This window comes from Serinus canaria, chromosome 3, assembly GCF_022539315.1.
Source record: "Serinus canaria isolate serCan28SL12 chromosome 3, serCan2020, whole genome shotgun sequence".
NCBI lineage: Eukaryota > Metazoa > Chordata > Aves > Passeriformes > Fringillidae > Serinus > Serinus canaria.
The window spans coordinates 61,148,587-61,161,842 of record NC_066316.1 but is presented as its reverse complement, the minus strand read 5'-3'; the positions used below and the strand labels follow the sequence as shown (position 1 = coordinate 61,161,842).

At 37.1% G+C, this 13,256-nt stretch overlaps 1 protein-coding gene across 1 annotated transcript; it reads left to right on the top strand.

Annotated features, from left to right (window-relative positions):
* Positions 1-200: 200 nt before the first annotated feature.
* CENPW (centromere protein W) lies at positions 201-7,953 on the top strand. Its single transcript, XM_009092423.4, has 3 exons — positions 201-387; positions 5,198-5,311; positions 6,908-7,953. Exons 1-3 carry the CDS (start codon positions 298-300, stop codon positions 6,932-6,934), a joined length of 231 nt encoding a protein of 76 aa, XP_009090671.1. The 5' UTR covers positions 201-297; the 3' UTR covers positions 6,935-7,953.
* Positions 7,954-13,256: the final 5,303 nt, after the last annotated feature.

The following is a 13,256-nucleotide window of genomic DNA, read 5'->3' as shown; positions in this document are numbered from 1 at the left end:
CGCCACCTGGGCGGCGGGGCCGGGCTCGGCGGGGCCGATGGGACGCTCTCCCCGCAGCCTCTGGGCGACTCGGGAAGCGCGGCTGCGGCCCCTCAGAGCGCGGATCCCGGGGAAGCTCCGGGGCCGGGAGCGGCGCGAGGGGCGGGGCGGGGCGGGGCGCGGGGGCGGTGCCGCGCGCGGCCGTTGGGAAGTTGCGTCACGGCGGGCGCGTGCGGCTGCGCGAGGGCGGCGGATTCGAACGGCGGAGGGAGCGAGGGCGGCGGGAGGAGGGAGGAGAGGAGGCGAAGCGGGAGCAGGATGAAGAGCACGGCGCCCCGCAGTACTTTGCGGAAAATTATAAAGAAGCACAAGCCGCAGTTACGCCTGGCGGCGAACGCCGACCTGCTGGTGAGGAAGGAGAGGGGCGGGGAAGAGGCGAGGCGAGGCTGCCCCGGGGAGTCCGGGAGAGCTCCTGCTTTTGGCCGTGGCGGTAGATCCTGCTGCGCCGCTGGCCCGGGGGCAGCCGGCCCGAAGCTGGGACGCTTGCTCCCTAAATGTTGCGGCCTGTGCGCCCTGGAGCAGTTTGTGTGTAACGGAATGTCCAGTTACTACCAGTGGTGCTTCCGCAGGGACGCACGGGCAGAGGGGAGGCAAAGCTTGGAGTGATAGACAGACGACTGGTCTGTGAGAAAATACGGATGAGCAGAGATTGCCGCTCCCGCTCTGCTGGTGGCTGCTGTATTGTAGCTCTTTGACAGCGATCTTGTCCCCAGCGATTCAAGGGACAGGCTGATGCATGGCTTTTTGTGTCGCTCCATGTACACACTGGTGTGCGTGGTGTTTGGTGTAGACACGGAAGGAATAGCAGTTTGGATTATTTGGCTGCTAGATGCAGGTGTTTGTGTAGATCAGTTCGGGTGTACGGGTAGCCAGCTGAGCTGTGATCAATGAGTTGCTAAGCTGCTATGGCATCTTGGGTGCTCATATGTTTTTAGAAGGCCATCTATGTTGACTCTGCCCTAAACTGAGAGATGACAAGTCTTGTTAGTAATCCAGTAAGGTGTTGGGGTCCTGATCGTGGTTTAAAAACGCCTGCCAAAAAGGTGCGGATGAAAGAGCCAAGTTTGCAAGAACAGGCCAATAAAGCTGAATTGTTTCTGACCTGCTCTAAAGGGTTTGCGGCGCAGGTAGAGTTTGTCTCACCAAGAAATTATTTGTCTACAGGAAGGAAACCTGACCTCAAGAGAGCTTGTAGTAGTTGCCGTATTGAGAAAAAAATGCATAGAAAAGTTACTCTTTGAAAGAACTTAGTCGACTTAACTTGCTGGACTGTGATATCCTCTTGTTTACAAATGCATGTGGCTCTCAGAGCATTAAAGCATTAACACTAGGATGCTGTATGGGCCCTGACTTGAATTGAAAATCCACATTTTGTGTGCGTATAAAAGTTGTGTCTTGCAGCATCTTGAAAGCTAGTGTCTGGATATATGAAGCAAAATGTAAACATATTAAATTAAAATAAATAATATGAGATTAAAATGAATGAAAATGGCAATTACTTCAGACTATTTAGATTTGAATGCAAACATAAAATGTTTTTCTAATGAAGGGGAGTTAATAAAAATATGATCTCTTCCTGATGTTTTTGCTGCCTTTGGATTTTTTTATGGACTAAGTACTGGCCCCTTGCTACTCATGCTCAGACCTACTCAGAGCTTACTCAGTGGAATGCAGTAGTCAAATAATCAAATGCACACAATCACACTTTTTTATTTAATGCTTGATAACTGTTGGCCTGTGTTTCCAGGGTAATGAAAATTTGGCTTCAAAGCAGAGTGGTTGTCTGAAAAGGGATAAGTGGGACATCCCTCCAAATCTTGGCCTTTGGTTCTCATCTCTTCCTGGTCCTGGCACAAAAGTTCTCTGAGCTGCAAAGACAGTTAGTGAATTGAATTCACTGAAACTTATAAACAACAGTGAACAGGATCCAGCTTAAAATATGGCTGTGCAAATGTTCATTGCAACACAAAGGATGAGATCACAATAAATTTTAATAATGTGATGTAAACTTAGATTAGCTCTTCTGGTGATGTCAAATTACACAGCCTTTTATGTTACAAGGCTTGGCTTTTTTATTTTGCCTTTAAACAAGGATGTCCAGGTGTGGTGGTTGTCCATGATGTTCTTCAACCACACTTGTGTCTAACAGCTCTTTAGATCTTTATTTCCATGGCTAAATAATCAACACAGCTGAAATTGTGCCTCTTTTAGGAAAAAGAAAAATAAAGGATTGGTGAGTTTATTGTGTAGTAAGACAAGTAACAGATTTTGAGAGTATGTTTTCTGGTGCCTGCGTTATTCTCTGCAAACCCTGTAAGACTGATTAAATCGCATACATTAGAAATGTATATAGTAGCTCTCTTAACAAGATGGAGCCATATACATTTTGAGCAGAGAGCTTATTTCTTTTCAAGGGAAGTATGAGAAGTGTGCTAGTTCAGTTTCTGGGCTGTCTTCCAGAATGATCCATGCTTTATGTCTGAACCTATTGCAATATATGCCCATTTCAGTAAAGTGGTCTGCCTGCCTTAGGAGTAAATAAGATTAGGTTTTTTTTTTCCCAACTGTCAGTGATTATTAACTCTATAAACCAATGTCTTCTTACATGATTGTAACAAGTTTAAAAGGCATAAGAATTCAGATAACTTTGTTAAATACTTAGAGGAGGCTTCTTCTTCACTTTAGATCAAGTCCCTTCTTGAAATCTGAAGCTTTGTCAGAACCCATTTCCTTAGTGTTCACATCTATCTCTTTGCACAGTGTAGCTATCAAATTCCATTAGCCTTTCTCAGGAAGATGTTTGTTTTGGTTTTGTTTTGTTTGGTTTTTTTTTAAGGAGTATGATAATATCTTCAGGTGAAGAGATGCAAATAGAGTTTTAGGTTTTTTTCAAGGCTCTTTTTGAAAATGAGAGGTAGCAATTTTAGTACCGAAGTTCAGATATTTCCCCAATGGTCAGAAAAGAAAATATGCAAGCATTGTTCTAGCTTGCAATTATAGAAGAAAAGCAGGATCTCAGCTGCTTCTTTTATGCTAGAACAGCACCTGTGTTTCTATTGCAGGAAAAGCTTAAAGTATTGCACTGAATGGCCTCTTTTTAATTTGTTATCAACATAGAATAATTAATAAGTGTGCCATGAAGCTGAAATATCTGTCTTAAGAATTGTTTTGAAGTTATGGCAGTAAAACAAAATTACAGCGGTTGTCCCTGCTATTCCTTAGTTCTGTTGAACAGGTGTGTGGAAGTTGCTGTGTAAACAGTGCTGTGAATTTTTTACATATGTTCTTAAAATTTTGCATCCTTTCTTTTCTGGAAAATAAACATTCAGTTTTGTAAGGTGATTTTCATGACTAGTTAGTTGAAAACAGTCTTTAAATTTTATGCAGAAGGACAAAAATTTAATATGCAGTAAAGCAATATCCTTAAACAAATATGGTATTGCTTAGTTAGTTGCCAGTAACTGTCCTAGTCATGGTATCCAGTCATTCTGCCTTTCACAAGCCCTTCTCAATTGCCTTGAATAAACTGTAATATTGATCAACCTGTGTACTCTGTTGTGGAATGTTCTGATTTTAGTTATGTGACTGTTTAAATCTATTGGAGTACAGGGGAAGCTTTTCCACATGCAGCAATTTGCTTTGAAAACAGGAAAATAAAGGTACAGTGATTCTGAGAGAAGATGCAGTTTTAAAAGGCAATTTTAATATTAATACTTTTGCCTTTAGATGTCTCAGAAGAAGGACATGCAAGTATGGAAGCTTTTGTTCCATCTCTCACTTCTCCTTCAGGTTATTTCCAGAAATCTAATCTCCATGTTGATAAGTTTAATAATGAGAATTCTAATGTTGAACATTATTTTAGTGCCACTGCTTGATTCTGCTGGAGATAATTTCTGTGCGAATAATTAAAGACTTGATTCTAAAATGGCTTTTATATTTTGTGAAATAAATCTGCAAGCACATCTGCTCTTTGTGTAGTAGATGCTTCCAAATGATGTAAAATATTATGTAAATTTATCTGTTGCTTCATTTAGTTCAGGATATTTAAAAAAACTACCTAAACTGCTTGTCATATGAACAAAGTTCTTGTGACAGGAACATGTAACAGATTCTTTGTGCTGCAAAACCACTGCCAAAATATTTCTTTTAAACTCTTAATTTGTAACTTTCCATATTATATTTTCCCAGGCTTTACAGATAAGGTACGGCATAATAAATGCATCACCTTATTCATACAAATAAAATTTTCGTCTATTTCAGTAATATTTTTTCTAGCTCTTGATTGAAAAAGTCTATTTGTATACTTTATGTAGCAGAGGTAATGTTGTTTGAAAGCTTAATTTACAAAAGGTGCAATTATCAATTTTTCATGTTGGATTATTTAAATAGTTCACATAATGCCTGTATAATGCTAAGGGTTTGTCTTATAGGCCCCTGATTAATTCCTATACAAATGTGCTATTGGCTGGCAGTTTACATCCAGGCTAGAGCAGTTCCTTCTTTGCCTGCTGCAATTTTTCCCTGCTTCTGTATTAGCAGAACGGCATTCCATACGGAAAGGAATACTGCCCAACCAGTTCTTTTAATGTAAAAAAGTGAAGTGATGAGCTGGGAAAAAAATGGATGCAACCTCCTGACACTGGAGAATTCCAAATTCTGGAGAAATTAATGTCAATGTCGCTTTACACTGGAAAGGGGCAGAAGTCCTTGAACTTGTCTGTAGTCCATTTGGTGATAAGGCAGGAATGAATTTGCTGTTCATAAAAGTCTGGCCGTTGTAGTCACTGAAAACTAACTATATTTAGTAGTAAGCAAAAGTTTCCTTATTCTCTGATATTTGTGTTTACATTTTTATTATTAAAAGCTGCTTATAAAAATCAGATTTATTCCTCTTAGATCAGTTGTGCTTTGCATGATCATTTCTAAAGCACTTTTATGATTTAAGTATACTAAATTCAAACTGTTTACAAGAGTCTTGCCTGAAGGGAATGTCTTAGAAATTTACTGAGGCTTGAACTGAGTGCTAAATTTTTTTTTTCTGAGAACACCTTTCAGGAAGCAGTATAATATACAAATTTTCTGTTGCAGATAATGAATCTTTAAAAAAGCAAACTGTGTTTAAACAGCTTGAATAAATTTTTTCTTCTCTTTTTCAAAGGTTCATTTGAATTTCCTATTGTTTCTCCATCGGCTAGCAGAAGAAGCCAGAACAAATGCTTTTGAGAACAAAAGTAAAATAATAAAACCTGAGCACACCATTTTTGCAGCAAAGGTATTAACACACTTCTAATATTTTTCATTTTTGTATAATGTATTATGACAGTGTATGCAAAAGCTTTATGTGTTAAATTGATACTTGATTTATAATCCAAAACCTAGAGACACTTAATATTCTTTGTTCATCATTGACATAATTTACTGTCACAAGAAAACAATTAACTCTCCTTGCACTATTAAATATAACCCAATTTTTCTTGATTATTCCCTGTTTAAAATCATAGTATCAATATATGGGCAAGTCTACAAAATGGTCTACCAGCAAGCCTTCATGGCCTGAAAGGCAGTACAAAGCTGGAGGATCCTTATTTCAGCTAATACTACATCAAGAAAGCATGTTGTCTTAACTTCAGTGGTATAAGTGAAGCTTTATGGAACAGGTGAGAAATAGTTCAGAGAGGTTCAAATACCTTTCTTACATTTTCAGTTCTTACCTGCTTAGTCTGAAATAAGTTCATAGTGGATTCTGGCAGCACTGTGTGGATACAGGAACAGACACTTTGTGTGATGTATTTGGCAAAGAAAGAACTATAACTGTGGATTGTTATATGAGTAGTTCAGCATAACAGAAATTGCTCTATGAATATCTGAAGAATGAATTCACTGCATTGCAGAGCATGGTGAGTTTTGTTTACATGCAAAAGAAGGGAAAAGGGAAAGCTTTACACAGCTTTGTCTCCTAGAAGGAATTAGTGTCAAAATATGACTGAAATCCTTTTTTTGTTCTGTAGCTCATTTCACTCCCTAGGATATGTCTGCTTTACCTTGTTGTCATGAAGGAATTCAGTCTCTTTATCTCTTTAACCTCCTTCTCCTGCTGAGAAAATTGGGAGGACAAAACTTGATGTTACCTGATATTTTAGGTCCTGTGGCTTCTGTTTATCTTCACTATTTTTTTTCCCTTTTGCTGAAAGGTTTAGTTTTATACTTCTCTTTTACTATAGTGACAGAAACATATACAGGATATGTAGGGTAGCCAAGTGAATGTTGCAGTTGGAGTCTTAGACATTTATGGTTTCTTTTTAACTGCAATCTTAACACTTTTTGAATATTTTTGTGCTCCATTTATTTTTTTAAGGTGGGAAGAAAGGAAAAACTGCCTGTATTTTAATAATTTTAACACTTAAATAGTCCCACTTGGGCTTTGAAGTTCATTTTTCAATTTAAACTCCAAACCAAAAAATGTCCTTCCAGAGGTCTGTGTGCTCTTGATACAGAAAAAAGTGAGGCATTGCAAACAAAAATTGAGCGTAAGAGCTGTATTATTGCAAACCTTATTTTTTCTTTTTGTCTAGCCCTAACAGGATAAGAACTTCAAGGAATCTACTGATGGCTTGAGAGTACTATTGCCATTTCTCAGCATTAATTTTCAAAATGAGCCCTTTATTTTACAGAATTCTTGCTTATGAATGTTCTTGCTTAAAAAAAAAAACCCTCAAATTTGAAATCTTTCTGTGTACTTTTGCTTTATTTCTAGTACTTTCCCTTGAGTGTTATAGCACAGCTCTTGGAAGGAGATTGGCTAGATGAACCTTTGTCTCTGTCTGCTGCCTGAATTGTATTGATAAATATACTTTTTTTTTCTTCGCAGGTGATTTTAAAGAAAAGCAGAGGCTAGAAACAAACCACTGGAATTTTAAAACACATTTTTCAATGTTTTCTGACTAATTTGAGTTATACTGTGAGCCCGCTTCAGCATTTGTGGAATTATGTAGTTTGTTGACATCTATCTCCTGACCATCTTGCTGTTTCTTTAAAAAAAATTTTAAAAAGATCTTAGAATGTATATTTTCATACACTTCATGCATAATTTTATGTGTGTCACTTGTTACTTAAGACTTTTGATGTACTTTATTTCATAATGATGGAGGAATGCTTGTACCTATGGGTACAATGTGGCATTTATTATTAAAAGTGTGAAATTTCTTAAGGAGAACAGTTGTTAAAAAAATTAAATAACAACACAGGTTTCACTAAATCTAGTATAGATTGTGCAGTTCAGAGCTGATTTACTAGCTAAACAAAATTACGGCTTTCAAAACCATCACTGTAGAAACAAGTGTATTAAATACCTTGTCTTCAGTTTTTTTATAAATGTCTTGATAATTTTAAAATTACTTTGGAAAGTAGGTTGAAACTTCTGTGTTCTGGGGAAAGAATAGGTAGTGGATGTTTTAAATCATGGTTTGAACTGTTAAACTGACCTGTTTGATGTGGTACATGAGGCAACTTGGTGGTCTGTAATTGAGTTGGTGTGGACAGATACACAGGTTATGGAAAAGGAAAGATCTGGCACAGCTGATGATGTTTTCAAAGTTAGATCTTGTAAAAATAACAAAGATAAGTTGGCATGAGTGCCAAGCTATTTCCTTCTCTCTTTTGTGTGTCATGCTAACTTGTCAAAAGTCTGGAAATGTACATTATATAAAAATGTCATCTTAAATTAAGGTCATATTCTGTTCCTATTCTGATATTTGTAATAATTTACTGAACACTTTGCTTAATAAATATATTAACAAAGTTATAGATTAAATTTATGGTTTGTGCTGATAATGCAGTTTTGTGAAATTTATGGTAGCTGATCCTTGATACGCACAGTGAGCTGTTCTTAAAATAAAGAATCTTTTTAAGTGTTGAGTAGTCTAATCTTGTTTGACACCTTACTGAGTATATTCTAGAAACTCAGACAAAAACTTACATTTTAGAAATATTTTTTTAGTCTAAAGAAACTGTAGCAATGCCAGTACTTATAATTTCATATAACGTCCATGTTCTTTTTAAAAAGCTGTATAACCTTTGAAAAGTCATCCTCTTCCAGTATGCGGAGAGGAAGGAAGCATTACTGACGTGCTTGACTTGACTCAGAGCTTAATGCATTCGGCTTCTGGTAAGGGTAGACTAGGTGAATTATTCTGCATTTTCTTCACTTAACTTCCTTGGAATCCACAAAGAAGGCCAAGACCATACACATGTAGAAGATGATATGTGAATGTTTTGTAATAGCTGGAGCAGGCAGGTATTAAGAAGACCTGGGTAGTTCAGCAGGAATTAAGGTTTCTCTCCTAAACTTCAAATAAATACTGAAAATTAATGGTGCCAGTGATGTGGGCTTAAGGTTTGAGAAACATAAAATGCTATTGTGGTTTTCTGGTATCTTCTTTAATCTTATCACCATGAGGTTAATTGTATTTCTGTTTGGCAGCTCTTCTGTTGTCATTCATGTATATACCTAGGGTGTCTCTGCAGTATTCCTTGCTGGATTTTTGAAATTAAAACTTAAAGCAGTATTGTCAAAAGACCCACGAACACTCACAATTAATATAAACTTGGAGGCTATAGTGATAGTTTATTCCTGTGTCATGTCACTGTTTAATAACACAGTATCAAAGCAGGTAGATCTATATTTTTTTTTTAAACTAGATCTGTAATAGAAGGCTTAATGAAGTTGTGTTAATTGAATTCCTGTGTTGATTCTTTGCCATTAGGAGGAAAAAGGCAAGGATTTTTGAGGGAAGAGTCGTGGTGATGCTCAACTGTTTTCATGAAACCTTGCGAAATTTATAGTTCTGAAACAACTGACTCAATATTGAATTTCCTCTGGTTTTAAGCATAAGATTCAAGAGCTTTTTGGAAAGAGAGGTGCTCTGTCAATACAGTTAAAACTCCTTCAGAAGGCAGGGTGGATGTCCTAAAAAATTTGAAGCACACTCAGAGATTATTTTTTTCTATTCTTTCTGCTTCGCAGCTTTTCCCATGTTCTGTTTTATATCCTACCCTGCTCTTCCACTCTGACCATCAATGAAAAAGGGTAAAGCTTGGTAAAAGTACTTCTTGGAGCCCTTATCTTGGTTTCCAGCTTTTGATGTGGCTGGTGTTAGACCCTTGGGCCAGGGTAGTGTCATAATTGATTAAGCTGCAAAAGAAGAAGGAAATTGTTTATTGATCAGCAGATGTCTGTGATGGAAGAGAGTGTGCTGCTGCTATTTTTGCTTCACTTATAGAGTGACTGGTGAGAATGCATCTGCTGTTTGCCAACCTGAATGTTTTCTGATGGGGAGTATGCCCTGTTCCAGCTCACACAGCATGCATTCATGCATACTGCGCTTTGATTTTGTAGAGCATGTAAGTTTAATATTTTATGAGTGGTATAAATCACCTGATTATTATATTTAAAACTTGTAAAAAGTGTGAATATTAAGAATGGTATGTCAGTGAAGTTTAGATCTATGGACCTAACTCCTAATGGTGTCAACATGAATAAATGAACTTGTATACTTTGATGGTTCAGGACCCAATAATCACTGTTCTATTTGAATGTAAAGTTGTATCTGTTATTTTGAATCAGAAAATCAACACAGGTGCTAGAGAGGACATTCACACCTTGGAGTTTCATTGTGGTTTTATGCGGAGAAGTGAGTTACTGCTGAAAAAGAATCTAAAGTTTCATAGTAAAAATAGTATTTTCTGATTATAGCCATAGAGTAAAGGAAAGATAAATCCAGAAATATGTATGCTGTAATAGAAAAATTCTTTTTCTAGCCATAAGGTGGGGATAGAGCAAAAATTCTCTTTTTTCCCTGTGGTAACTTTCCATTAGAGCAAGAACTCTGATTATTCCTACTAAAAAGTATGCTGTAGATTGTGACACTTTCTGATATTTTTTGAAGACTACCAAGCCTACACTGCTGACATAGGTAGGACAATTAATGTTTAAAATAAAAAAATATCATTCACATCCAAAACAGGATGTTCTCCTGGTCTGTGCTGAAAGGGTGAAAGATATGAAGGATCTTGAAGATTTTTTCTTTATTTAAAGCTTAATCTTTCAGTATCATGTAGTTTTCTTAATCAGAGGTCTACAGTTTTTTGTACAACATAGCCTTGGTTTTCAAAATGGGTATATTCTATGTGCAGTGTTATGAAGGAAATGCTTGTACAAGACGTTACTTATTTAGCAGCCTTAACCATGAAACATACAGCTTGTACTGCCTGACTTGCTGACTCGGTATTTCATTAGTCTTTATCAGTTACGAGCAACTAAGGGCATATAAATCATAAATGCATAGGGTTCTGAGCTGACTTATTTCTGTGTTTAGAAGGTGTGACTTGCATTTCAAATAAAAATGCTCATTACATTAAATCAAAATCCTTTTTTCCATGGCTGTGAGCTATGTGCCAAATTCAAGTTCATTAGAATGTTGAAAAGCAGTGTCTGTTGTTTACAGTTCTGTATGTGTATTTTATACTATGTACATGTATTGGCATATAGATTCCTTCATATATTTTAATGGTACTTTAATGGTAATGTAGCTGCTGTGATAAAAGAGGATAGTACAAGAAATTTCTTACAAGTTTGAGTAACTTCAATTGTAGGCTGAGAAGATGTTGACAGCATTTCTACAGAATTGCAACTTTTCAAAGAACCTTAAGAGTCTTCCCACCTGAGAGTTCATGGTTCTGCTAACATAATCAGTTGGAATTCATTCATTTACGGTTTGGGGAACAATGTTGGGGGTTTGTCAGTTACTTTGCAATCCACATTCATCAAATTTACATGGGCTTTGATACATAATAGTCTCCTGTGGGCTGGGTTATTAATGTTATCCTGACCAAACTGCTGAAAGATCTTTTAAGGTCATTTGATACCTGTAAGATCAGGTTTCTTACTGAGACGGTCACTTTCCTGGGGGAAGTATTTCAGGGCATGGAGAACATGGCGGAGTGTAGAAAAACACCTAAACACTCCTAAATTAATTTCTGTTTTAAAAAACTCCAAGTGTAGACACAACCTTACTACCCAATAATAACGTGACTGCAGCAGTTAAATAAAAGCAAGAACACTTCCTCCATCAATGGTTTGTTCAATCTTCTGGCACTAGGTCAAGCTCTACAGAGAGACTCCTATTTTGTTTCCTAATCATGTAGAAAACACAAAAAGGTATATTGGCAATAGCACAGATCCTTGATCAAAATTTATAAAGGGCAAATACTTCAAACTAAATGCAGTCAGGGATAGAACTGGATTGGCTGGGGTTCCCAGTCTGCTGTATTGCATTGAAATTGGTGTAATTGTATTGGTGCTGACCTCTAAAATTGACAGCCTAATGTGAATTGTTTTCATTCGTTCAACTTCAGTAGGTAAGTACACACACAGATTATATTATATAGCAAGTAATTTTTAATAAATTGCTGCAAGTTTTATAAACCAGATAAAGGAAAACATTTAAGTAAGAGGTAAGCTAGTTTTTAAAGTAATACTATTGCATGTCTGAAATCATAGTACAAGCAAGCCTCTAACTATAGCTGTTGAAGGTGTTTTTCACGTAGTAAAAGCTTAAGTTACCACTGATGGTGGGTTACATTTAAATGTTTAAATTCTTTAGTTGGTTTTTGCTCTTCAGAGAAAATGATGTATGCTTCCAAAATTGGTCAACTGATTCCTGAAGACTGGCTAGAATTAAAAGTGAGGTAAAAGACAGTAATTAAAAAAACACCTCAACCAAACAACAACAAAAAACCCCAGGAAGCAGTCAAGAAATGGGAAGGATAAGCTCATGACATAGTTAAGGTTGGCCAGATAATTTCTTCTGTTTCTTAGTTTCATCATTTGTGTTTCATGTTGAAGTTTTACTGTGGGCTCACACATTTTCCAGATTTAAAAGGTTGGGTCTCGGTAATGGAGGGCAGCAGCTTTCATGTAGTTACATTTCATGTAACAATATTCTTCTAAAACTTTTTCCAATAAAGAGATGGGGTATGTTATTAAATTGCCACCAGAATTCCACACAGTAATTAACTTTGATGATACTTTACCTATAGTCTGTTTGGAAAGTTTTTCCCACAAATTCATATGGAATAAACCTTGAAAATTCAGATCAGAAGTGGACAAAAGATCATCTTCCTTTGTCTTTTGTTTTCCTTGTTACCCTTTCCATTTTTGGATAAGACTGGAGAACTATAGTGAAGGTTTATTTTAGGGCAGTGACAACACTTAAAAGTCCAACATTTAAAAGTACTGCCAAAAGGACGTATTAACTTTCAATCTTTTTTGAAGGCACATTAGTATTCACAAAAGGAATGAATGACGTTGTGGGTAAGGTTGGAAGGGACCACAGTGGGTCATTGCTCCAACCTCCCTGCTCAAGCAGGGTCATCTTGGAGCATATGGCAGAGGATTGTGTCTGATGTTTCTTGAGTGGGTCCAGTGGGGGAGACTCCACAACCTCTGGGCAACCTGTTCCTGTACTCTGTCACCTGCAATGACCTGCAGAGATATTTCTGTATATCTGTAGCATGAACACAAATATTGTGAGACTGTGAAAGTAGATCTATGCTTTAATGATAGTTCTTGTTGACTGCAATTTTTGAAGTTAAGCCTCAACAAAATAGGCAGTAGCTTACTGGCTTGAGAAGCTGTTAATTTTACTGTAACTTTCTACCTGTGAACACCAAGAAATTTTGTTGTTATTGTTCATGCCACTGTATCTTCTGTTGAACTTTACTTATTTGCCAAACATCTAGCTGGCAGTGCAACTATAGCCAAGAGTTGGAGGAATATGCAATATTAAAAACACAAGTGCAAGCACAGCTGTTTTACTTTGGCATGTTATTTTCATGAACCTAGCATCTTTTGCAAGGTTTTCCTGGAAATAAAAAGAAAACACCTTTCCAAATAATTTTTACTTGGGTAGAATGAATGCTTAATTACACTAAACTTCTCCAAAACAAATGCTCCTGTATTTAACGGAATTGTACATTGGATATTTCTGCTAGTCTGGTTTTTTCTTCTTGCTTGCCCACTTACACTCACAAGAGAGCATGGTATATGCTGCAAACTCCTTTTTTTTCTAAGGAAGACTCTTAAAATGGCTCTCTTTGTTTTCCCTGAAGTTCCTGGTGAAGCAGGAAGCCATACACCTCTAGATCAATGTCTTAAAAAT